Genomic DNA, 27,652 nt, shown 5'->3' on the forward strand with positions numbered 1-27,652 from the left:
GCGGAGTGAGCTGGCGCGATTGATTGTTGCGCCCTTTGCTCCGCCGCTGAGCGTTCCGAGCGAGGCGCTGCGCCCCCTGAGCGGCCGTGCGAGGCACCAAGGCGCCGTCCCGCCCGGGCCTGGGCTCTGCTACTTGCCACCTGCCCAGAGGACCCCCCCTCCCGCTCCTCCTCCGGACCCGGCCATGCTGCCCAACACAGGGTAAGCTGCGAGGGGCTCCCGCTCTCCTCCCGCCACGCGCTGTCGCGAGTAGGTCGCCCCCAGTTAGGGTCGCCCCCCCAGCCTGTCCTGTATAATGCAGGTTTTGCCCCGTATTTCAGTGCAAAATGCTGCGTCCTGTATTGATAGCAGCTTTGTCCTTTATTGCAGGTCTTTTCTCTCTCTCTCTTTCTCTCTTTGCAAAGTTAGGGATCTTCTCCAAATGCATGTGTGTGAAAGGTCATGCATTGAACAGGTGCGCAAATTCATGTATGTGTTTGACAAATTCTAGAGCGGGCCATCCTGTTAGGCTGCAATTGATTGTCATGAATCATAGAACTGTTTGGAAAGAGAGCACAAGGGTCATTTAGCATTGCAGGAATCTGTTGCCCAATGTGGAGCTCAAACCCATAACCCTGAGATTAAGAGTCTAGTGCTGTACCGACTGAGCTTTCCCAGAAATGGGAATAATAATAATAATAATAATAATACCGTCCACCAACTTCCCCTGCCCTGCCCAGTATTTTGCTAGGTCAAAGGTGGCAACCCCGAATCGGCACTTCCACAGCTGGGCTGGTCAGGTCGGAGACGGGGCAAAACAGATGCTCCTGGACCTGCAGGTCTAGCCGTTGTTGAAAGACATGGTTGAAGGGGGGCAGAGGCTCGAAACTTGACAGCTGCTAAATCAGCGGCAGCTTACCCTGGCTCCTCTTGGGGAGGAAAGAGAAAGAGGACACAGAGCCAAGTAGGTGACCTCTGTCTGTAATGTGTGCTTGACCATGTGTGCCTAACCTTCGTCAGCAGCATGCCATCCTCTTTGCTTCCATACTGCAAACAGCAATGCAAACCTTTCATAGTTGCGCAGGTAGCCAAATGTTAGTAAGATGACACAAAGTAGTACTATTTGCAGTGGTGGATTTTCCAGAAGTGTGGAGAGGTTTGAAGTGGTTTCTCCAAACTGGAAAGCAAGTCAGCCATTCAGGTTCGGTTAAATCTAAAGGAGTGCATGGGGCAATAAATAAACAAATCACTTGTTCACATATATACTGATGCAGTCAGAACCTGAATCGGAAAAGAGGTTTTTGGTGGGCAGCGTAACCAAACAGTCGACACCACTGGTGGAAAGGTGTGTTCTTGTACCGGGGTGATTAAGAAAGAGGCCATTGCTAAAACAGCAAGTGTTGTCATGCATTTATATAAATCTACGGTATAATTGTATTTAGAACATTGTGCATAGTTTGTGTTGCACCATCTCATTTAAGTAACATGCCACATGCAACAATGTAAAGTGTCACTGTTTAGGTGTATTGTTGCAGAAAAATTGTCCCAAGCAGTTTTTATGAGAAACTACCATCATACCTCGTGTTACGTTTGCTTCATGTTGCGGCTTTTCAGGTTACAAATGTGGTGAACGTGTTTACTTCTGGGTTCACCACACGTGCAGAAGCGATCGTGCTTTGCGCATGCACAGAAGCGCTTTATCGCGCTTTGTGCACGCACAGTAACAGCACTCTACTTACAGACTTTTTGGGGTGCGAATGGCACCCCGATACGGATCACATTCGTAAGTAGAGGTACCACTGTACTTGATTTCCCCTTCTTGAAGAGTTTGTTTGAAACTCATTGAGAAACATGCACTACTTCTTTTTCTTCTTCTTCTGTGATTAAGGAATTGATTTTTCTCTCTTATCTATGTGAGCTTCCTTATGAAGTATAACAAGTCCAGTGTAGCACTCATTTTACTTAAGAGCTCTAAGCACATGACACATAGCTATTTCAGATCTCACAGTAGTTATCCTACAGATGAGTTATGCAGTGCATAAGAAAAAGATTTGCAGAATTTAATCTTTGCAGTCTGTTTGCCCACTGCTATGTGTAAATGTGTGTGGTACAAGTGAAAAATTCAACAATGCAGCGGTAGCATTCCCCATTCTGGTCCCCCCCCCCCATTCTGATGGGCTTCAAATCCCATCTTGTCTGCTCAGCATGGCCCAATGGCCAGGGATGATGAGTATTGTAGTCCAACAATATCTGGAGGGCACCATCTTGGCTACCCCTGCCATAAGGAGTCTTGCCCTCACTTGGACTATAAAGATTTCAGCTTGCAAAAATTGTGAGAAGATGGAGCAGTTGGGAAGTATGTGGCCTTATTGACTGAAAGAGCTCACTGCATAGGATTTATTTTTCAAAGAAGATCAGCAGTTATCAGTTCAAGTGATCTGCACTCATAAAGATTACGAGTGAATTTTGTGCAGAACACAGGTTGAATCCTGTTGTGGCTTGCTTTGTCCACGTTGCAAATTGTTACAAGTAGCCCTACTGTTGCAGCTTGTAGTCATCTGTATGGTTGCAGAATCCAGACTGAGCTGCCAGTAGAATTTCAACAGGCAAATTAAATCTTTTAATTGCCTGCTCCCATTGCTGGGCTTCTGGATTGCTACATACCAATAACAGAGGGGAAAAAATTACTTCAGTTTTGAGACATGCAGTAAGGATGAGACTAATTTTCTTAGACCATTTGCCAATTTTTAAAAATGGAAGTGTGGTTCTGCTCTGTCAAGTGAATACGTAAGAACTAAAATTACTTACTTGGAAGGTCAATTGCCTTCCTCTCTCATGTTGTGTTACATTTATTCTCCCGTAATAAAAGGGTGGGAGGTCCTGTGGTGTTTTAACTTCCCACCCCATTTTGTGTGTGTGTGTGTTAATGGGAGGGTTTCACTGAAAGGGCACTGGAATCAATTAGACCCCAGTTCAGACAAATGGGGAAATGAATTACTGTGCATCCAAGGTAATGGAAATTAAATAACTCCAACATGGTAAGAACTCTAATTGAATAACCCCATTGCCTCTATATATTGGCAAAGCTGCTGCTCTAAAGAGGTGTTAAACAGTTTGTATTGTGTCTGGGAGGCATTGGATGGAATGAACAAATGCCGTCACACTATGAGTCAAAGTAGAGGCACCAGAAAAAAAATATTAAGATTGCACAGAAGGGGCAAAATACACTTTTGCAGTGTGAGCTTTGCCATACGTTAGATTTCTGAGACAGCGATAATGTTTCATGTTAATGCTGTCATCCCAAGTATATGTTCTCTGAAATAAATCCAGCTGATTTTGATGGAGTTCGCTTTCAAGTGATCATGCTTAGGGTTTCAGCTTTCTTTTAATCTTTCATTCATGATTCGGTTGTTATTTCCAGGAGCTGAAAGAAGTATGTGTTTTCTGATTTGTGAATAATAATAATAATAGAAAGTTTGCTTCATTTCACATGTGGGTCAGGCAACCATAGGCAATCTACTTGTCTGAAGGCGACAATGGCGCCAGCTGCATAGCTAGCCGCTCGGGTGCCTGGTGTGGGGGGGTGTCCTGCAGCCGGGGGGCGGGGCGATCCGCTCCCATCGGGGTGGGGCTAGCCTCTGCAACGCTTGGAGCCTCTCCAACGCCTCCCGCTCAGCTGTAGGGCTGCTGAGGGAGAGGCAGTAGGCAGACGCAAGTCCCACACTGCTGTTTCAGGTAGCATGGAACCTGCAGGCCTAAGGCACCACGTCACTCCTAAAAAGTTCTGTGAGCCCACTTTTAAAAAACCTCATTTTGTCACTCCCCCCTCAGTGATGACACCCGGGACAAACCACACCCCCGTACCCCCCTTCCTCCGCCACTGGGTAGAGCTCATGCTTTGCTTGCAGAAGATCCTAGTTTCAGTCCCTGGCATCTTCAGGAAGGGGCATGACTGACCTTGATGAGCCAATGGTCTAACTTGGTTTAAGGCAGCTTCATCGCTTCGTGTGTGAGCCTTAGATGCCATAGTTGGGATGAAGTTCAGTTGCCAGAAGAGGAGGTACCTGGTGGCATTCCTGTACTTGGTGACATTGAGAAAAGTACAGAGCAGGGGCAAGATCGGAATAGCATTGGAAATTGCAAGTGACTTGTGGGCTACAATGTCATCATTTTCTTACCATGTAGCAGTTAAAACAAATTGTATAAACTCAGTTATGCAAGTTGAGTCAATGTATGCAAAATAGAATGCACTGGGGACTCAGCTACACTAGTCGATTTATAACGTTATAACAATGTGTCACCAGGTGGCTCTGTAGAACTGAAATCCAAAGTCAGTGATAATTTTCATTGTGAGCTTTTAGAATGTTTTCCCCCCCTGTGGCATTTTTTTATAGCTGTGTAGATCCAGCCTGGGATGCGGGTGGCGCTGTGGTCTAAGCCACAGAGCCTAGGGCTTGCCAATCAGAAGGCCGGTGGTTCGAATCCCCACGACGGGGTGAGCTCCCATTGCTTGGTCCCTGCTCCTGCCAACCTAGCAGTTTGAAAGCACGTCAAAGTGCAAGTAGATAAATAGGTACCGCTCCGGCAGGAAGGTAAACAGCGTTTCTGTGCGCTGCTCTGGTTCGCCAGAAGCGGCTTATTCATGCTGACCACATGACCCGGAAGCCGTACGCCGGTTCCCTCGGCCAGTAAAGCGAGATGAGCGCCGCAACCCCAGAGTCGTCCACAACTGGACCTAACGGTCAGGGGTCCCTTTACCTTTACCTTTATCTTTAGATCCAGCCTTGGTAAATTATAAAGCTATAGTCATGTTATTTGTGGTTTCTAGTTAATAGAATTTAAGAGCATGTTTTCCACTGAATTTCAGGTCTTTGCCAATTTCAGGTGATTCTAATCCTGCATTTTCTTTTATCTATTCTCAGTAGTTAAAAGATAACTGTTTGTCTTATCACTTATTTTTAGGAGGTTGGCAGGATGCACTCTCTTTATCACGGGTGCAAGCCGTGGGATTGGAAAAGCGATAGCCTTGAAGGCAGCCAAGGATGGGGCAAATATTGTGATAGCTGCCAAGACTGGAGTGCCGCATCGCACACTTCCAGGAACTATCTACACTGCTGCAGAAGAAAGTAAGCTTGCAAGAGAGAGATGCATAGATTATGATCAGAGTGCCACCATCTGCTGCAACCTTTGAGAGCTGCATCCAGTAACTAACCTTGCCATGGATATTTCCGGTGCCAGTTCCCACCCATGGCCCTGTTCATACGAAGAGAGTAATAATAATAATTAATAATAATAATAATAATAATAATAATTTATTATTTATACCCCACCCATCTGGCTGGGTTTCCCCAGCCACTCTGGACTGCTTCCAACAAAATATTAAAAAAGAAGTATTCTTGTATTTAGTTCGTGTATGCTATTCTTTGACTTAAGTGATGCCCTTCTTTTGCAGTTGAAGCAGCTGGAGGAAAGGCTTTAGCATGCATTGTCAATGTCAGAGAAGAAGAGCAAATTGTCGATGCAGTGGATCAGGCTGTCCAGAAATTTGGAGGTAAATTAAATTCTGCAGCTTACGTTGAGTGTAAAGGTAAAGGTACCCCTGGCCGTTAGGTCCAGTTGCGAACGACTCTGGGGTTGCAGTGCTCATCTCATGCTGTAGGCCGAGGGAGCTGGCGTTTGTCCGCACACAGCTTCCGGGTCATGTGGCCAGCATGACTAAGCTGCTTCTGGCGAACCAGAGCAGTGCACAGAAATGCCGTTTACCTTCCCACCAGAGCGGTACCTATTTATCTACTTGCACTTTGAGGTGCTTTCGAACTGCCAGGTGGGCAGCAGCCGGGACCGAACAATGGGGACTCACTCTGTCGTGGGGATTCAAACCGCCAACCTCTGATCGGCAAACCCTAGGCTCTGTGGTTTAGACCACAGCGCCACCCGCGTCCCATGTTGAGTGTAGTAATCACTAATTACACAGTTTAAAAGTCTTTTTTTAATTCAATAACAAAACAATTGTGTTAAATAATTATTTATTTTGTAAAAGTTTATATACCTGCTTGAATATTTTTTAAAAACCCCAACCTTCAAAGTGGCTAATCCTTGTGTAATAATTATCATGTTTTAAATGGTTGACTTTTATGATGCATAAATGTCTTATTTTAAACAATCAGGGATAGATGTTCTTGTGAACAATGCAAGTGCTATCTCTTTAACTGGCACACTGGATACGCCTACAAAAAAAGTGGACCTAATGATGAGTGCCAACACAAGAGGAACCTACCTCACGTAAGTGTTTGTGGATAACAAATCTTTAAAAATAGCTCTGTATACTCAGTAATTCTTCGTTCACTGGATCAAATTGGAGACATTATGGGCAAAATACAATCCTGGATGCTTTAGAGTCTGTTGACCTTTTAGAGAGAAAGATTCTGAATTTGATAATCGTTATAAGAAAAAACGCTCCTTTTCCCTTATGAAGTACCCAAGAGTCTGTGTAGAGTCCTTATGTAGGTTTCCTATCGGTAGGAGAAAATAACAGAGGCCAACCAGAGAATATTGAGAAGCAAAGCAGCTAGTAAGCCTGATCTTTATTACCGTAACTGTTGCAACAGGGTGCTCACAACCACACGCAGGAGGGAGGAGGGACCCAGAACATTGGTGTGCAAGCTCTTATATAGACTTTTGAAATTGCCCACACTGTAGCCTAAGACCACCCCCCTGAAACATCATACATACATCACAGAAGGAGGCGGTCTATAGCAGAAATCCTGTTTTCCAGGGTATCTTATAATGGTCACTGATTGCTTTTACTTGGGCAGTCTGGCTACTCTTTTGTGATGGTAAATACTCAGATCCTGAATCCAGGTCACAGGTTCATCCTATTCATACACAGATACGCCCTTAAGACAGGATTTGTGAGCAAAGAGACAATGGGGAGGTTTTCCCATTTCGAAACATTTGAAGTCAATTTGGGAGAATCAAAATGGTTTCAGGACTGATTTCCTGAACTGTTTTCAGACATGTGGTTTATATATTTATGTATATGTTTGCCTGGTACATTTATAAACATTTATTTTACATATTTGAGACCTTAAATTCTTATAACAAATCCAGCTAAATTCTGCATGGGTAATTAGAAGTTAGAATGTGGTGACTAGGAACAACAGTACAGTGCTACCTTGGAAGTCAAACAGAATCCATTCCAGAAGTCCGTTCAACTTCCAAAACATTTGGAAACCAAAGCGCGGCCAATCGGAAGCTGCAGAAGACCTGACGGACATTCGGGTTCCAAAGAATGTTTGCAAACCAGAACACTCACTTCCAGGGTTGTGACATTCGGGAACCAAAATGTTTGACTGGCAAGGCGTTCGACTTCCAAGGTATGGCTTGTACCTGGTGGTCTTGGAGGCATTAGGAGTAAAAAGCCTTACGTATACAAATTTGTCTAGGGTTGTTTTTTTGGGTTTTTTTGGCCATTTGCTGAAACTCCTCTCATTTCTCTTTTGTACCCACCATGAAGTGTAGAAATTTGCTTGATTTTTAAAAAAAATAAATAAAATAAAAGGCAGTGATTACTTTCAAAGGTATACAGTGGTACCTCGGGTTAAGTACTTAATTCATTCCGGAGGTCCATTCTTAACCTGAAACTGTTCTAAACCTGAAGCACCACTTTAGCTAATGGGGCCTCCCGTTGCCGCTGCACTGCCGGAGCACGATTTCTGTTCTCATCCTGAAGCAAAGTTCTTAACCCGAGGTACTATTTCTGGGTTAGCGGAGTCTGTAACCTGAAGCGTATGTAACCTGAAGCGTATGTAACCCGAGGTACCACTGTACTGTGGAAATTATCAGTTTCTAGTACAGAGGTCATACTCCATGATTGGGTAATCGCAGCCCTAGAGAGTCTTAAATCCTTTGCTTTAAGAACTTAACCTGTAGCAAGGATATTTTTCTTATCTTCTTTGTCTTGCTTCATTTGTTGATCTTCCTTCTGCCTTGCTCTTTTACTTGGGCTTCTGCAGAAAACGCATTCCCAGGCCTGCTGCTGTTCCCTTGGCTCAGCGGGAGCAGCACAGAGGCTTGTGCAGTAAGAGGGGACCTTGCGCAAGTTGAGCCTTTCAGCAGCCCCACCCGCTTTCTTTTGATAACTGCCGTATATCCAGTAACACCGGCCTTTCTTAGGCAAGGCTCAGCTGACGGACACAATTTGGCAACGTAAAACGTTCCTCTTTTTCTTTCGCTTTGCCGAGCTCAGAATGTTTGCGCGTTAGCAGATAAGAGAGGAGGAAAAGGGTATTCAAAGAGTGCTACCATAGTGGATATGAGAGCAGTTAGTGTCTTTGTCCCACCCCCTTAATTTAAATGCTCTTTCATATGCAAGTTCTTTTTTAAAAAAATATTTTTATTGGTTTTTAACATACAAAATTATAAAACATACCACACAATTTATCACAAATACATTCTTATTGGACTTCCATCAGCACCTCTGATAATCCTCCGTCTTAATCACTTCTTACGCATTTCCTAACTTAATATTGCCTTTACATCTCTTAACATATCACGTCTCCTTCTCCATTTTTGCAATATTTCTAATATTCTTCCTCACAGAACTTCTTGCAAAACTACAAACGTCGTCTGGTCGTCACAAATACTTTTCAAATAATCTGTAAATTTACTCCAGTCCTTGGTAAACTTCTGGTCCCGCTGGTTTCGGATCCTTCCCGTTAGTTTATCAAGTTCCGCATAGTCCATTAATTTCATCCTCCATTCTTCCATCGTTGGTAATTCTTCTTGCTTCCATTTTTGGGCCAATAGCATTCTTGCTGCTGTTACTGCATATAGAAAAAGCTTACAGTGGTGCCTCGCAAGACGAAATTAATCTGTTCCGCGAGTATCTTCGTCTAGCGGTTTTTTCGTCTTGCGAAGCAACCCTATTAGCGGATTAGCGGATTAGCGCTATTAGCGGTTTAGCGGCTATTAAAGGCTTAGCGGCTTAGCGGATTAGCTGCTAAAAGGCTATTAAAGGCTTAGCGGCTTAGAAAAGGGGGGGGGAGCGAAAAAAAAATCTCAAGACTCGCAAGACATTTTCGTCTTGCGAAGCAAGCCCATAGAGAAATTCGTCCTGCGAAGTGCATTGAAAACGGAAAACCCTTTCGTCTAGCGGGTTTTCCGTCTTGCGAGGCATTCGTCTTGCGGGGCACCACTGTACATTCCTTTCTATTTATATCGTTTCCAACAATACCCAAGAGAAATGCTTCTGGTTTCTTTATAAATGTATATTTCAACATTTTTTTCAACTCATTATATATCATCTCCCAGAAGCATTTCACCTTTTTACATTCCCATCATATGCAAGTTCTCAACAATCTTGTCACACTCCACAGTGGCCAAGAAGCAGAACCCTGGTGGCACCTGTGCAGATAGGATCAGACTGGCTTCTCAATAGCTGGGGTCGCCAGGGGCAATGACTACTAGTCACTACCACACAGTGTCCCCAAGTACCCTCTTGTATACTGTCTTGCATTTAAAAAAAACCATGGATGGTTACTTTTCTTCCCAGGGAGAAATGACAAAGTGCTCTGTTGGAGACATAACTGCAGTGAGCAGAGCCCTGCACAATGAGAAGGCCCTAACAGAGGGGAACAGTGTGTCCATTTGCGCATTATTATTATTATTATTAATTTCGCACCATTGCAAGACCTTCCTCCACAGACACCCATCTGTCACGATGATGACGGTTTTGCTAGTTGTATAATTAGCGTCTTCTTCAGATCCAACTAGATATTTAATACTGTTCTTATGGGCCCCACCTTACACTTATTTACCCTCCCGGTGTCCTTGCTGCTCTTGAGTCTCTCTCTGTGTCTCCTTTGCTCCTGATCGTAGTTGTGTTTGTTGGGATGCTTCCAAGGGAACGGGGACAATTTGCAAACCCCCAGCTGGCTCCAGCCCACCAGCCGGTAGCCTAGCGATCTCCTGTCCTTGGCTCAGCATGAAACAGCAACCTGCAGCTTCAGAAGTTGGAGCACACTCTAATCAGCAGAGTAAATAACACCACGCAGACAGAAGTGGCAAGAGACGGCCGTGAGAGCATATTTACAGGCAGCTTATTCAGCGTATATCAGGACAAAGGAAAAAACATGTCTTCTCCCTTTCATGTCCAAGAGCAAGCAGCAAAAGCAATAGCTATACACACAAATGGAAGTTCCCAGCAAGCTGTGCTGGAGTGTAAACAGACATGTGACATACAACAATCCACACATCTGTTTTAAGGTGGAACGGAACATCAATACCCTAACAGTCTTATCACTGTGACCAAGTCCAACTGAACTGGGGCAAGCAGCAAGGTTCCCCCTCCTCCCTGCACAAGCGCTGGGATGCTGCTACTGAAAAAGGTGCTCTTTTCTGGAGCATCAGGTTGGGCTACCAGTTTTGTTATTGCAGAAGAGGAAAGGCACAGGTAGTCAACGTATTGCTCTCCAGGTGCTGTACTATAATACAAATCCCATCAGCCGCAGCCAGCATGGCGCATGGTTGGGGATGATGGGAGTTGTAGTCCAGAACGTCTGGAGGCCGCCACATTGACTGTCCCTGGGTAAAGGGGTTAGGAAGCTGTGTCTCTATTCTTTATAGCCCTTGGACGTTAATGGAGATTATACTGCTACTGCCTGGCATTATTGACAGTGAGAGGGAACAACGGGTAAACTCTCATACCAGGACGTCTAAACATTTTAGAGGGAACAGCCCTCTTGTCCCAAGGCCTCTGTTGTGGTGCTTGGTCTACTTCCAGGTTATGCTTCCGGAAACAGGGATAGAGAACCCCTTTTGGCTTCCTAGGCTAGGTCCTTATCAGGATTGACGTTGCAAGCCCAATTTGGCAGGTGGGTGGGGCACCCACTTGGCAGTCACACAACGCAATTACGGTGTCACATGATTGAAAGATGGGTGTGGCCACCCACCTGTCTGAATCCCTTGTGCAGAGAAGCTAAGCGTGCAACAGCCATATTGTTCGGTCGAGTGTTCAGTGCCTCCTGTTCATTTCTGATCTCTGACATTTTTAATACTGTTTTATGTTCTTAATGTTATATCGGTTTCTAAATGCATTTCATCATTATCACTGCATTGTAAATTGCTTCTGCAGTGTGCTGCTGGCTTAACAGCATTTATGAACTTGAAAATACTTGTCTAAGGGTTGTCTGTAAAGGCATTCCTGTAGCTCCTATAGAACTACTTTTGTTTGCTCTGCCATCTGCAGAGATAAAAAGCATTTCCACCCTTATGAAATTGAAATTACTGAGAAGTAGGTAGCTGGTTGTGGGGAAATGTAGCCATGTAGACACTGTTTGTTTCATGAGGCGCTATATCTGGCAGTTTTAACTGGCATCCAAAACTGACATGCTAAATGGAGAACTTGATCCATGAATTTCAGTATTACTTTTGTGAGAATTTGCTCAGAAAACAGAGCCTTCTCAATCTTCAAACATTCCATTGAAGCAGTCCTCAGCAAACTCTTGTGTCTTATTACTCTTGCCCTAGAGCTGTGCCTTGACACCTTTAATTATTAAGATCACTCGTGGCTTAAATTCATTGGTTGACTAGAAAGCCTAGAAGCTCAGGGCATATCTTTTACTAACCCTGCTCAGCTTTTTAATTACGTTTCATTAAAATGTGCCTTTATAGCTGTAAACATGTATTTCTTTAAAAGAGAACTTCATGCAAAATTCTCCAGGAAAGCAAATGCCTTTGACAGTATAACATGTAGAGGAATGTTTTGATGATATGCTTCAGATGTATTGGGTCCACTGGTTTCTTGGTGGGAGAGACATTTTTCTCCATACAGTGGTACCTCGGGTTAAGTACTTAATTCGTTCCGGAGGTCTGTACTTAACCTGAAACTGTTCTTAACCTGAAGCACCACTTTAGCTAATGGGGCCTCCTGCTGCTGCCGTGCCGCCGGAGCCCAATTTCTGTTCTTATCCTGAAGCAAAGTTGTTAACCTGAAGCACTATTTCTGGGTTAGCGGAATCTGTAACCTGAAGCGTATGTAACCCAAGGTACCACTGTATATTATTTGCTTAGTAGCATTATCTCTGACCAATACTTGCAGGCAGTTTTGATAGTTCCAATTCTTATTTATGGGGAATATCTTGGGGGGGGGGGTTTGCTCTTAATTCTGTAATACATTAAATGAGGAAAATAGCTATTTGAGTTATAGAGAGAAGTGCCTTTCCAAAGAGAGTAATTTGATACTGTTTTGATTGTGGCTGCATTCGCACATAACAATAAGCCAGGACTTCAAGCTTTTTGTGGTTTATCTGGAAAGAGCAACATGCTTTGATGCCCGCTGCCTGGCCACTTCTGCTTTGCAGCTCTCCAGGTGTAAGTGAAGTAAACAAAGCAAGAAACTGTGGCTTTGCATAAAGTCTGAACCAGAGATTGTGGCTGGTGGCTCTCTAAGAAGTCACAATCAGCAAACCGATGGCAAACCATCTCTTCAAGTTGGGTAGTGATCATGTTTGCATTGTTAGGTAAAGGTAAAGTGATCCCCTGACCATCAGGTCCAGTCGTGGCCGACTCTGGGGATGTGGCGCTCATCTTGCTTTATTGGCCGAGGGAGCTGGCGTTTGTCCACAGACAGCTTCTGGGTCATGTGGCCAGCATGACTAAGCTGCTTCTGGTGAACCAGAGCAGCGCATGGAAACGCTGTTTACGCCAGAGCGGTACCTATTTATCTACTTGCACTTTGACGTGCTTTCAAACTGCTAGGTGAGCAGGAGCAGGGACCGAGCAACGGGAGCTCACCCGGTTGCGGGGATTCGAACCACCGACCTTCTGATCGGCAAGTCCTAGGCTCTGTGGTTTAACCCACAGCGCCACCCACGTCCCTGTTTGCATTGTTAGGGCACAATAAACCACAACCACTGGAAGAGTGAAGCTGGAGCAATCAGACAGCATGTCACTCATATACAGTCGTACCTCAGAAGTCAGACAGAATCCGTTCTGGAAGCCCGTTCGACTTCCCAAATGTTCAGAAACCAAGGCGTGGCTTCCGATTGGCTGCAGGAAGCCCCTGCAGCCAATTGGAAGCCGTGGAACTCACGTTGGATGTTCGGGTTCCAAAGAGCATTCACAAATCAGAACACTCACTTCGGGGTTTGCGACGTTTGGGAGTCAAAACGTTCGACTCGCAAGGCGTTTCACTTCCGAGGTACGACTGTACTGCTCATTCCTGACGAACCATAGTAAGAAAGTCTGCCTTATTTCTACATGCAAACGTGCTCCATCAGTTCAAAGCTTCTGAGGTATCCTGTGTATGTACAGACTCTGTTCACACATAGCGCTAAGCCTGCCTAGCAATAGAAGGCAGGGATAGAGATGGGTAAGAAGAGAGAGGGTTGTGATGATTCAGTGTTTATAAAGGGTGGAGAGAGATTGCGAAGTTGGCACAGGAGAGAAACTGAGAGCTGAGCAAGAACAAATGATACCGTTTCCATACGCTCTGTCTGAAATGCAGGGGGCAATAGCAAGGGTCCTTTATTGTAGGGCAGGCATGGCCAAACTGGCCCTCCAGCTGTTTTGGGACTACAATTCCCATCATCCCTGACCACTGGTCCTGTTAACTAGGGATGATAGGAGTTGTAGTCCCAAAACAGCTGGAGGGCCAGGTTTGGCCATACCTGTTATAGGGGAAAACTTGAAAAGGAAGTTGAATGAGCAGGCCTTTCTGAGCCACAGCAAGGCTTTACTGGACAAGAGGAGGAGGTGTATAGATGGGACCCAATCAGGAGTTCCAAAAGCTCATCAGAAAGAGTAGCTGCCAGCAGGACTATTCTTGAAATCCCACCGATTTTCCACACACAGACCCGATCTAATAACTTAGTAAACAAAGACTCATAAGAGAGTGGAGTGGTAATGGAAGGACCATTTCCAGGTGAACAAAGGAAAGAGAATTATCTTGGAAAGGTGTGTGAATGTGCTTTTCTCCCGTGTTACACTTGGTGCTCAAGAACTTTGTGTTCTCCTTAGCCAATTGGTAGGTGGCATAGTGTTGCCTTGTCTTAGGAAGCAGAAAGGAGGATCAAGCATTAGTGGGTCCAGAGAGTTTCCTGCCAGCTCCTAGAGCAGGGATTCCCAAACTCGGGCCTCCATCTGTCTTTGGACTACAATTCCCATCACCCCTGACCACTGGTCTTGCTAGCTAGGGATTATGGGAGTTGTAGTCCAAAAAAAACCACATCACAGTTGGAGATCCAAGTTTGGCATGGGTTCTTAGAGGATGGGTCACTGCCTTTTCCACTTCAGTAGTGGGTCAGTGGGAACTGCAAACACGTTCTTCCCTAACTTTCTAGACCATGCCAGCAAAAGTTTTCAGACAAAACGGGGACTTTGCGACCCAAATAGAGTTGCATTGTCAGATTTCGTACACTGGTGATAGGGTTGCAAACTAATCAAAGGGTATTGGAAAAAAGAAAGTTGTTGCTGTTAATGAGGCTGCTGCCCTCCATTCCAGCCACTGAGTGGCTGTCTTTGGTTTGGCTGTTAATATTGGACACTGTAGAAATGAGGACAAGAGTGGGAGTAACTTGATAGTGGCCAGAAACAAGGAGACCTTGGTGAAGAAGTGACTCAGGAAGTTCTGGCTTGTACCACTGATAAATAATTTTACAGCTCTTAAGCTATTGTAGGTGGAGTTAAAACGGTGTTACTGGAAAGGCAGCAACCACTTATTGCCTCCTAGAGTAAAATTGAACCAAATGGCATGGTGCAGCCAGAGATATTATAGATATTACCTTCTAATTTACCAAGTAGGCACTGAAGGTTGGTGTTTCATCTTCAGTACTAGCTAGTCATTCATACCGTATGTAGTAGGGCAATACTTTTGTTAAAATAGTATTTGATGGGTTAGGTTTTCTCTCTACAATTTTTCTTTCTTGTTGTGTAATTATGATTTCCCCCCTCCGAAAGTTGATATGACCTTTGCTTGCAAAACAGAAGGCATGTACCTGTTTCCTGTTAAAGAAAATAAACACATTTAAAGTTGTTGGGGTTTCTTTTTGCAAAAATGGGTCAAAAGCCTCTGACCAGCCCTTGTTTAATGTCTCCCTCAAGTTGATTCACACTACCAGCCATTAACTGGGTTGCAGACAGATACTTTATCTCGATACATGGCTCAGAAATGTGTATGACGCTTCCCCCCCTTTTTTAAATTACTTTTTTTAAAACCTTATTTCTAAAGAGAATTATTGAGCCCAAAGTTATGCCCTTTTGAAATCCCATTGGGTTTAATAGCAGAGAGTTTAAACACACCAACCTCTCTTACTAATAACCTTCATAGTTATTGACTTCTGGGTGTTTTATTTATTATTAATTTAATTTAATTTAATTTAATTCATAAGTGGGATGGAAACATAATAAAAAATTATGCCTTCTGTAAGTCCCAGACTGTATATGAAAGGGCCAGTTGTGTGTGTGTGTGTGTGTGTGTGAGAGAGAGAGAGAGAGAGAGAAACACAACAAAAACCAAAATCTGACCAGAGCTCATGATATAAGTACAAGCAAATCTGACTCTATTCCCTTGTGTTTATTTGCTTCTCCAGATCTAAAATATGTCTCCCTTATTTGAAAAAGAGTAAGATTGGCCATATCCTCAATATCAGCCCACCGATTAACCTAAACCCTATCTGGTTCAAAAATCACTGTGGTAAGTATAGTTTTAAATGCTCATTTATATTGAAATTCTTCCAAACTCAAGGAAGTGTAAAGGCTGTCTCTCTTCTACCCCTTCTTTTCCTCTACAATGGTACCTTGGTTCTCAAACGTAAACCGTTCCGGAAGTCCATTCCAAAACCAAAGCATTCCAAAACCAAGGTGTGCTTTCCCATAGAAAGTAATGCAAAATGGATTAACCCGTTCCAGACTTTTAAAAACAACCCCTAAATTAGCAATTTAACATTAATTTTACTATCCAACGAGACCATCGATCCATAAAATGAAAGCAATAAACAATGTACTGCAGTCACACAATCAATCAGTAGCGGAACTGGGTCCCACACAGCCACAAAAACAAAACAAGAAAGCTGCAGAAACGCAAAATAAATAGCAAAAACAGACAGACCTCAGCGTAACACTCAAAACGGAAGTGTGGCACTCAAAACGGAGCATGTTCAGCTTCCGAAAACGGTTCGCAAACCAGAACGCTTACTTCCGGGTTTGCAGTGTTTGGGTTCCAAGGTGTTTGAGTGCCAAGGTGTTTGAGAACCAAGGTAACACTGTACTTGCATCCTGAAAGTTTGTGGGGAAATATTCTTTAAATCGTTGCACCTTGTGTTCACATCAGTAGCTTCTCTACTTAATTCCCAAATAGTCCTTAAAAAGGTAAAGGGACCCCTGACCATTAGGTCCAGTCGTGGCTGACTCTGGGGTTGCGGCGCTCATCTTGCTTTATTGGCTGAGGGAGCCAGCGTACAGCTTCTAGGTCGTGGCCAGCATGACTAAGCCGCTTCTGGCGAACCAGAGCAGCGCACGGAAACGCCGTTTACCTTCCTGCCAGAGCGGTACCTATTTATCTACTTGCACTTTGTGCTTTCGAACAGCTAGGTTGGCAGAAGCAGGGACTGAGCAACGGGTGCTCACCCCGTCGCAGGGATTCAAACCGCCGACCTTCTGATCGGCAAGTCCTAGGCTCTGTGGTTTAACCCACAGCGCCACCTGCGTCCAGTTCTAATATAGTGACACCTTGTATTCCTTTTTGGGACTGAGCTGGAGAAACATGTCCCCCCCACCCAGGGGGAAACACAAGGCATGCAGTGCCACAGAAGGTGCGTCCCATTAACTGCATGCCGTTCCGCAGAAATAATTCCTAGGTCATGGCTGGATGTCAAGGGCAAGCTTTATTTCTTAATCAGGTGCTCATGTGCAACAGGAATGGCCAACCGGTGGCCCTTGGCACTCAAGTGGTTCCTGTGTTTATTTTTAAATTTTAATCTGATTTAAGCCACTTCAGAAAGCAGTTTCTCAGCTCCTTCACTATAGGAGGGCTGTTGCTATCAATACATGAAAAGAGGCCGAAATGTGAGATAAGGGATGGGGGGAGGAGGAGAGATCATGCATTAGATACAAAGGTAGGAAAGAGATTCTCATTGGGGTGAGGGAGACGAAGGAAGCTATCTGTCTTGTTTGTCCATTTCATCTAGTAATGTCAGTTTTAACTGGCGGCAGCTTCCCTAGGTCTTGGGCAGATAATCTTTCTCTTCTACCGTTATAAGAAAAAAACTGCTCCCTTTCCCTTATGGGGTATTCCGACGCCTGTATAGAGTCCTTAAACGGTTTCCCTATTGGTAGAAGAAAACAGAGGCCAACCACAGTATATTGAGAAGCAAAGCGGCTTGGCTAGTTTCCTGATCTTTACTAAAGGAAATTAACTGTTGCAACAGGGTCCCCACTCACCACACACAGGAGGGAGGAGAACTCTGAACAACGGTGTGCAAGCCCTTATATAGAATTTTGAAATTGCCCACCATGTAGCCCAAGACCACCCCCCTAAAACAGCATACATACATCACAGAAGGAGGTGGTCTACAGCAGAGGAGGCAGCCTACAGCAGAAATCCTGTCTGCCAGGATAATGGTCACTGATTGCATTACCTGGGCAGTCTGGCCATTCTTTTGTGATGGTTAATACTTTAGTTCCAGAATCCAGGTCACAGGCTCACCCTATTCATACACAAAAATGCCCTGAAGACAGGATTTGCAAGCAAAAAGTCAATGGGAAGTCTTTCTCCATTTGCCTCCCTTACTTCAGAGGAATATTTGAGGTCATCGGGAAGAGTCAAAATGGCTCCAGGATTGCTCTCCCATACTATTTCAGACACATGGTTCATATATTTAGATATGTGTGCATTTATGAATATTTATTCTGTATTTGGGACCTTAAAATTCTTATAACAACCTGCTGCCTGATCCTTTTAAATAAGAGCCTTCTGCATGCGAAAAATGCACTATTCTGCTAAGCTGCAGCCCCTTCTCCCTCGTTGTACATCAAGCCCAGATATTAGCGACAATCTTCTAACACCACTTACAAAACCAGGGTTTCCGTGATGTTCTTTGACGCAAGGTGTCCCATTGTCCTTTTCACACAATGCATTGTCGGACTATGAGATAATTGATCTGTTTACAACATTCAGATTGTGAAACTGTTTGGAAAAACAACCGTAATTTAGATAAGAACATAATGGAAACCTTGCTCTACATCAGCATTCTGTTTCCCCTAATAGCCAACCAAATGCCTATCTCTTTCTTGGCAATCCTCTATCCAGCTATAAGAGTTTTCCTCTGAAATATGAACAATTCGTACTGCATATAGGAGGAAACATTTTTTTATGTCTAAATCTAGTTTTCCATCTTATTCTAGCTTACACAATTTCTAAATATGGAATGTCCATGTGTGTGCTGGGAATGGCAGAAGAATTTAGAGGAGAAGTTGCAGTCAATGCATTATGGCCTCAAACAGGTTTATATATCTTTTAAAAATATATAATGTTTTTGATGGGTTGACTGAACTTAATTCTTGTTTCAATGTGTTCAGAGAATATGATGTCTTGCATTTGTTTAAAGTGTATACACAGTTTCCCTTCAATATTCGAGACTTCTGAAGCATATGTATTATTACTATTATTGTTATTCTCATTTACATTGTTTTTGACAGTGTTTTTCCAACAGTGAGTCTGCCCCTGCACCGCCATTTTGCGACAGGTGGGACTTAGTAATTTTCAACCCTCCCAGCTGGGTTCTGGGGTTTAAAAGTTTGAGAACCGCTGTTCTGGCTTGATCTGCTCTCATCTGATACTGGAAAGCTGACGCACTGAAATTAACCTTTTTCAAAATAGTTATTTATTTGAGATGCAACCCAATTCTATGCCTGTTTACTTGGGAACATATTCCATCAACTCCAGTGGAACCTACTTGTGAGCATTAAACGCCTGTTTGCAGATAGTAAACTCGGTGCTTTACAGCAGAATGCAGCCAAACAACTGTGGTTGGAATAGTAACATCAAAGGTTTTATTTATAAAGCAAATAACAAAACAACAAGACGACTCTCACATCCATCTTCTGGAGCAGAGAGAGCAGAGAGAGGGAGGAGACTTTTAAATAGTTCCCATACTCCTACATCAATTAAGTAATTAAAGGCAACCCACAACATTATGCAATGTGAGAATGAGACAATACAATACTAACACTACTCTCAACTAAGTGCATATAGGACCAAAGCCGTAGGTTAACAGTATATGCACAGTAAAAGGTAAAAAGGTAAAGGACCCCTGGATGGTTAAGTCCAGTCAAAGGCAACTATGGGGTTGCGGCGCTCATCTCGCTTCAGGCCAAGGGAGCCAGTGTTTTGTCTACAGACAGCTTTCCAGGTCATGTGGCCAGCAGAACTAAACTGATTCTGGCGCAGCGGAACACCGTGATGGAAACCAGAGCGCACAGAAATGCCGTTTACCTTCCCGCCACAGCGGTACCTGTTTATCTACTTGCACTGGTGTGCTTTCAAACTGCTAGGTTGGCAGGAGCTGGGACAGAGCAACGGGAGCTCACTCCGTTGCGGGGATTTGAACCGCCGACCTCTCGGCATACCCAAGAGGCTCAGTGGTTTAGACCACAGCGCCATCTGCGTCCCCTATATGCCCATTTGGTAAGGAGTTCATCTTTTTTGCTTAACAGATGTACTTTACCACTCCATCATATCTGAATCTAATTTTGTTAACTATATTGAGAAAAACCTAATAAGTTGTATTATTACAGAACCAGAAGATCTGAGTTTGTGTTACTACTCTTAACTAGCCCGTTATTTTAACACTTAACTGGGGAAATTTACACATCTGCCATCAGGATGAGGTGGTGAGGGACCAAAGCAGTCACAGGAAGATTACCTTTCCTTATAATTTCCCTGGGGTGACATTTTTGTGTGAATATAATGTCCCTGTGTTCAGCAGAGAGCGCTTGCATAATTCTTATGTAAATTCAGACAGAAGTCTGCTATGGGTGGTGTGGGGATAGTTTTTATACTTGATATTCTCAGAAATTCATATTTTGCTGCATAGTTTCAGTTTGCTCATACCATGAAAACCTAATCTGCAGCCCAGTTAATACATATGTAAAGAGAACGGGGTGTGTGTGCTGATTCACGCCTAATGCTGAGCCAAACTGTGGCTTAGTGAGAACAAGCACTGTAAGCTTTTGAGTAAAAAGGTAAAGGGACCCCTGACCATTAGGTCCAGTCCTGAATGACTCTGGGGTTGCGGTGCTCATCTCGCTTTATTGGCCGAAAGAGCTGGCGTACAGCTTCCGGGTCATGTGGCCAGCATGACTAACCAGAGCAGTGCACGGAAATGCCGTTTACCTTACCGCCGGAGTGGTACCTATTTTATCTACTTGCACTTTGACGTGCTTTCGAACTGCTAGGTTGGCAGGAGCAGGGACCAAGCAATGGGAGCTCATCCCGTCGCGGGGATTTGAACCACCAACCTTCTGATCGGCAAGTCCTAGGCTCTGTGGTTTAACCCACAGCGCCACTCGTGTCCCAAGCTTTTGAGTGAAAATAGTGCCTGCCATGTGTCTGCATTTGCACATGGCTTGGCTCCAGGTAGTGCCACTAGCAGCCGTATCAGAGGAGGAGTGAAGCAACCACAATATTGGCTCTCTGTACCTGAACACCTGCTGGTTCTTGTTAAGTAGTTGTTTGGCTTAGCATTATGTGTGAACAAGGTCAGAGAGAGAGAATGTGACGATTCCATGGAATATTAAACATTTCTGGCCCATTAGCTGCAATGGCTAGACTTCAAGATTTTATAAACTTTAAATCTTTACCGATCCTTCCACCACCTCAGATATCTAAAGCATGGGTAGGCAAGCTAAGGCCCGGAGGCCAGATCCGGCCCAATCGCCTTCGACCTGTGGACAGTCTGGGAATCAGCATGTTTTTACATGAGTAGAATGTGTCCTTTTATTTAAAATGCATCTCTGGGTTATTTGTGGGGCATAGGAATTCGTTCATATTTTTTTCTTCAAAATATAGTCCGGCCCCCCACAAAGTCTGAGGGACAGTGGACCGGCCCCCTGCTGAAAAAGTTTGCTGACCCCTGATCTAAAGGCTGTTGGTAGACAGTGCTATAGATCAGTGGGTGGCTCGGTTTGGGGGTGGCTTGTGGGCCGGTTAAACGGCCTCCGTGGGCCTCTTCCGGCCCATGGGCCTTTGGTTACCAACCCCTGGTCTAGAACCATACACTTGGAAGGGTCCATATAGGCCATCTAGTTCACCCCTTGCATGCTGCAGTAAAATAACTGCTAACTTATCCCTTCTCTCCTGTGTGTGTGTCTTTAGCTATATATACCTCTGCAATGGATATGCTGGGAGGAGCTGGTGTAGAGAAACAGTGCAGGAAAACAGATATACTTGCAGATGCCGCATACTGCATTTTAACAAAGCCCAAAACTTTCACCGGAAACTTCGTCATTGATGAAACTTTATTGAGAGAAGAAGGAATTCAGAATTTTGATGTATATGCGGTTGCCCCAGGTAATCTAGATTTATTTTCTTGCATATTGCATTCGTATTTGCCGGTTTACAAATATATAGCTGTAAACCATGTATTTTGTGCTTGCAATACCATGAGTGTCTTCCCAGGTGTCCCATTTATGACCCAATAAGTGTACTCTGGTGTCTTATGTATAATGTAAAGTCCTAAGTCTGTCTTCCTGTTTGTGCTTCAGTTGTGCTAGGAAACATCAATAGCTAAGATGTGGAGATGTCTCTCATTTACATCTATTTAACTGCATAGCGTTATTATGCTATACAAAACACAGACTTTTTCATTTATTGTTTCACTCTATTTTTAGGTCATCCTTTGCTGCCAGACTTCTTTTTAGATGTGGATCCCGAAACACTAGCAATGAAAATGGAAGCACAAGGTAAGCACATAATTCCTTCCACCCCACCCAGATGTTGTTGGGCCTAAAATCGGAGGTCAGAACTTAGCCTTTTACACTCCACCTGAACAGTTTTCCTGGCTGCAGACCTTTCTGTGCCAAGCAAATAGAACAGAAGTGCCCATTGTTAATTGACAGGGCTTCACGAATCACAGATGTTGTATATTTCACTCATATTGTGTAACGAGAATTGCAGCAACAGCTCTACATAAAAAATACAGATGCCAATTTTAAAAAATCCATACTTTTATAACAGTTTTCTTTCATTTCAAGTTTGCAAATGTTCCCCTTCCCCAGTAGACTTTTCTGTTTGTTTGTTTTAATTCCAAGGCACATGACAGCCCTACAAAGAGGCTGGGAGGTCATATTTAACTAGACAATTATTTTCAAACTTACTTATCTAACATTCTCTGTGATTATGGAAATATAATAATAATAATAAATAATCAAATTTTATTTATATCCCACCCTCCCCAGCCGAAGCCAGGCTCAGAGCGGCTAACAACAGTAAAAAATAACACAGTTTACATAAAATCATAATCATTTAATTGAAATACATTCTAAAATCTATTCAGAGTCAAATTAATGGCAACCATTGGGCTAGAGTTCTGTGAGGCTTACAAAAGGAGGAGGTCAGACTGTGCTTCAGCCAAAGGCCTGGTGGAACAGCTCTGTCTTGCAGGCCCTGTGGAAAGATGTCAAGTCCCACAGGGCCCTAGTCTCTTGTGACAGAGCATTCCACCAAATTGGGGCCACGGCCAAAAAAGCCCTGGCTCTGGTTGAGGCCAGCCTAACCTTCCTGTGGCCTGGGATCTCCAAGGTGTTTTTATTTGAAGACTGTAAGGTCCTCCGTGGGACATACCAGGAGAGGCGGTCCCGTAGATACGAGGGTCCTAGGCCGTATAGGGCTTTAAAGGTTAAAACCAGCACCTTGAACCTGATCCTGTACTCCATCAAGAGCCAGTGAAGCTGGTATAGCACCTGGTGAATGTTAAATGTCTCTTCTCTTGAATTCCATCACATTCAAACATAATAATAGTAGTGATAATGATAATAATAATAATAATAATTTATTATTTATACTCCGGCCATCTGGCTGGGCTTCCCCAGCCACTCTGGGCGGCTTCCAAAAAAATATTAAAATACTGCAATACATCAAACACTAAAAGCTTCCCTAAACAGGGCTGCCTTCAGATGTCTGGTAGTTGTTGTTCTCTTTGACATCTGGTGGGAGGGCGTTCCACAGGGAAGGTGCCACTACTGAGAAGGCCCTCTGGCTAGTTCCCTGTAACTTGGCTTCTCGCAGTTAGGGAACCAACACTTTGAATTGTGCTTGGAAACGTACTGGGAGCCAATGTAGATCTTTCAAGATTGGTGTTATATGGTCTCGGCGGCCGCTCCCAGTCACCAGTCTGGCTCACTGGGAAAGGCTCCAAGGGAAAGGCTCACTGATTGGTCATTTTTGCTGTGGATTGAACGTGAGACCTGCATAAAAAACATGTCCCCTACCCCCGAGCTATGACTCCTTGCTCCAGTATTTTCCCTGCTTTAGTGCTCAGGACCGCCAACCTTTTTCTCCTTGTTTGATATGAGTTCCTGAGTGCACACTATTGTAACTGTTGACTCTGTTGGTCAATGTTGGTCCTACAGGAGCTACTCCAACCTTCAGAGAAGGGAAAAAACAAGACCTTCCCAAGCATGAAGGTCCTGACAAAACTAAACCTGAAGGTCCTGACAGAGGAAAGCTTCACGTGCATTTTGCTGCTGAAAAATCAGGGGGGCCTGTAGCAGAAACTTTTAAAATTATAAAAGCTGCGATCAGTGACGAAGTTGTAAAGTCAACCCAAGGAATTTATCGGTTTGAATTATCTGGTAAGAATCTTTATATCTGTTTAAGAGTTACTGAAATTATGTTGGGCGGGCCTAGGATCACGGCTAAGGCAAGAGGCCTGCATTCAATAGTACCAGCACATGTACTTTGCAGAAAAGATGCCAAAACACCTTTATAGTGGTGGCAGTTTTCAAATAATTCACACTCGGTGCTGTCTGAAATATTTTGAAAAGACAAATATGGCAATCTACTTAACACACACACATGGGTATGTTTTATTTGTGAATGTTCACATGGACACACAGAGAAGAGGTTGGGCATCTACATAAAAAGCAGGGATGTGGTTGTTACAACAAAACAGCAATTACACCAAAATTGAGCGAAAGTCATTTGTGATGAATGGGACAAAAGTTTTGTTTACTACCAGATGTGCTACTGTTCTTGATGGTACCAGTCAATCTCTTTCTCTAGTGGTTAGAATAAGCTGGGTTGGCAGTGGAAGTTATAGGGGAGCATAGTGCCATTATTAAGGGAAAGAAATGTCATTACAGTGGAACCTCGGGTTACGTACCGTCCTCCTTACGAACGCTTAGGGTAACGAGCTCCGTTAACCCGGAAGTAGATGCTCCTGGTAGCGAACTTTGCCCTGGGATGCGAGTGGAAGTTGCGTGCTGGCGGCACAGCGGCAGCAGGAGGCCCCATTAGCGAAAGTGCGCCTCAGGTTAAGAATGGTTTTGGGTTAAGAACAGACCTCTGGAATGAATTAAGTTCGTAACCGGAGATACCACTGTAAAAGATTATAATGAAACTGATTTTAAACTTCAAAGGGTGGTATCCAACATTAGTCATACTCTGGGAAGACCCACTGAAATCACTGGACTTCCAGTTATTAATTTCAGTGGATCATTAACTCTTGGAAAGACTTAATTGGCTGTTGCTCCTTATCTGACATTTGTTCAGCTTAGAAATGAATGTGTCTAATTTTACGTGGCATAATTTTGGCATTACTCTTGTGTTAGGTGAAGGAGGAGGAACATGGTATATTGATCTTAAGAACAAAGGTGGCAGTGTAGGAAGCGGAGAACCACCAGGAAAAGTTGATGTGGTTATGAGCATGTCCAGCACTGACTTCGTAAAAATGTTTTCAGGTAGGTATTGGGAACAACTGTCCTTTCATTTAGTCAAATGTATTCATGCTCAGCTATTCCATTGGACTTTTGCTAATCTTAAATGTGTCTGCTCGTAGAGCTGCTTGCATTTGATAAATTTTCAGGAGCGTGTAGAATTATGTATTTCATTCCAGTTTCTTTATTCTACCCTTTGAGAAGAAACCGCTAGCAAAGTCTCCTATATGTCCAGGACCTTCTTTTCTGCTTGTAGATAGGATGCCATTTACGGGAAGCGTTAGAAGTGAGCTAGCAGAGAAGAGTGTTGGTGGAAATATTCCACATTTGGGATGCCAACAAGTCCTTCACCATTTCACCACCACCATTTTACAACAAACCTGCTCCCCCCATGTAAAGTTAGCAAGTGGTAGGATGATGCAGATCATCAGGGCTGGTGCAATTTAATCAAATGCATGTTTACTAAGTTTCACTGAGCTGACAGGAGCTTCCTCACATGTAAAAGTGCACAAGAATCCATGAGGTGTGGGGAGGTCTATGCAGCACAGAAAGCGGCAAGACTGCGATCTACTCGATCTACTTAAAAACTGGCAGTGGGGGGTTCAAGTTAAAGCAGGAAAGCCCCGATTTTGGGGGGTGGGGTGCAGAGCCTCTTTTTTGGGGGCCCTCTTGGACAATGTGTGACTGTCATACAGGCATGATCTTGCTTCCTCACCACACATGTGACCCTATAGTTACTCACCTGGAATGATAATACAGGCAACTTCCTGTTTGCACGGGGGTTACGTTCCGGGTCATTGTGTACTTGCGTGAAATCGGAAACCCATTGAAAAAGTTCTGTTCCACCCCGCCCCCATTCCGTCCTCTTAGTGACATTTCAGTGATGTCTTTCTTTAAAAATAATTATTTTTATTAAATTTTCTGCTGTTTAACATATATAATAATTCTCTCTCTCTCTCTTTTTGTTTCACTCCCCACCTCATTTTCCATGGTGGTTTTATTCCTCTCCTTCTGTTACACCCTACCTTCTATCACTTATACCATAACAACAATAATATATTCTCTCATTTCTTCTGTTGCTCATAATTTAAATCCTGCTCGTGAATTCATCGTACAGTACCATTTCCTTAAGTAGTCCGAAAAAGGCTTCCATTCCTCCACAAACCAGTCATCGTTAGGTTCTCTTGTTTTAGCTGTTAACTTTGCCATTTCAGCATAGTCTTTTTAAAAAACAAAACTTTATTAAAACGTTTCAGTGACGTCGTTATGACGTTTCTGGGTCACTTCCGGGTTCAGCGCTGTGCACAATTGCAAACATATCGGTCATGCCTTAAATAAGTTACCTGTAATGCCGTACTTTTTTTATGAAAACAGGAGGTGGCAACATCACATTTAAAGCTATCCATGTCATTGTTGGTCTTAAAGTAGAGAGGTTGCTTAAATGAAAAACATGACAGAAGCACTGCAGTTTGCAACTTTTGGTGGTGCCTTAAACCATTTTTTTTCTCTTTTCAGGCAAACTAAAGCCAACCCTGGCTTTCATGTCTGGGAAGCTGGCAATTAAGGGTGACATGGCCTTAGCAATCAAGTTGGAAAGGCTGATGGGTCAGTTTAATGCCAAACTGTGACGGTTTATGGTGTCGCGTTGAACTTTCAATAAATATTCAGTTACCTTGCTGTTTCAAGATAACTAATCCTTGCTCTTGTTTAAAATACTCTCAATCTATAACTTCCTGAATATATGACGTTTTATAGGAATAACTGCACCAATTTTTAACTTCGTTTACTTGGAATGAAAATCCTAGTGATTAAAGTGAGATGTATTTCGTAAGAAGTGCATCTAGATTAGCGTGGAACATGTCTTTTTTCAAAGAATCAATTCACCATAAATTTGCAGAAGGACATTTACTCCTTTTGGTGGCACTGTGAACCCCCATATTGGCTTAGATCATGTTGGCATTTTCCTTTTCTGAGGTATCCATGTTCCAAACTTTCCAAGGGTTGGGTTCCCTTAAAACCCATGCACCAGTGAATACAACAAGTAAATTGCACTGATTTGGGGTGCCTATGAGTTAGGCCTTCATTCCCCAAAAGGAAAACTTGATCCTACATCGTGTTACTTTTTGAAACCCAAAGAATAGCCCATAGAATCATTTGGTAAGAAAGCTCATTGACTTAAGCAGAGGACACCAGGCTAGAATTGCCCATTAAATTACCATATTTTTCCGTCTATAAGATGCCCCCATGTATAAGGTGCCCCCTATTTTGGGAGACTTAGATTTAAGAAAATGGGGGGAGATGGCCCCATGTATAAGACTCCGCCTAATTTTTGACATTATTTTTTAGGGGGAAAACCTAGTCTTATACACGGAAAAATACGGTACCTCAAATACACGTCTGTTTTTTTCTTTGTCAGTACTGACATTTTGATTTATATGGTTTATTTTTAATATTATTTTTTTAAAAAAGATTTGGGTTTCAGTTACGTAATTACTTTTTCCTTAGAATTTTTAGACTGAGATCAGTGATCAAAGATTTTTATTTTTTAAAAGGGGGCAGATGTATGTGCCTTGCAACAGAATCCTAACTATGTCTACTCGAAAGTGCCTATAATATTACCTCAGAGAATAGTATTTTGGAATGAAATATTTTTTAATACATTTGCTCCTGTGAAAAACTGATCCTGCCAAACTGTATTTAGAGAGAGAATTGAAATAAAATGTATCTTTTTGTGTGGCAA

At 43.4% G+C, this 27,652-nt stretch overlaps 1 protein-coding gene across 1 annotated transcript; it reads left to right on the forward strand.

The window, feature by feature from the left end:
• Positions 1–27,652, forward strand: HSDL2 (hydroxysteroid dehydrogenase like 2). The gene is made up of 11 exons (XM_080986907.1): positions 1–201; positions 4,942–5,105; positions 5,432–5,530; positions 6,147–6,261; positions 15,570–15,673; positions 18,382–18,480; positions 21,353–21,547; positions 21,868–21,939; positions 23,608–23,829; positions 24,808–24,936; positions 26,428–27,652. The coding sequence occupies exons 1-11, from the start codon at positions 185–187 to the stop codon at positions 26,538–26,540; spliced, it is 1,329 nt and encodes a 442-aa protein (XP_080843033.1). The 5' UTR covers positions 1–184; the 3' UTR covers positions 26,541–27,652.

This window comes from Podarcis pityusensis (assembly GCF_964106645.2).
Source record: "Podarcis pityusensis genome assembly, chromosome: 17".
NCBI lineage: Eukaryota > Metazoa > Chordata > Lepidosauria > Squamata > Lacertidae > Podarcis > Podarcis pityusensis.

Excerpts from the sequence above, each read along its gene's own strand:
- HSDL2 (XM_080986907.1), top strand. Across the intron at positions 15,674-18,381 it reads CTGGTTCAAAAATCACTGTG|CTTACACAATTTCTAAATAT; the intron begins GTAAGTATAGTT and ends ATCTTATTCTAG. Across the intron at positions 24,937-26,427 it reads CTTCGTAAAAATGTTTTCAG|GCAAACTAAAGCCAACCCTG; the intron begins GTAGGTATTGGG and ends TTCTCTTTTCAG.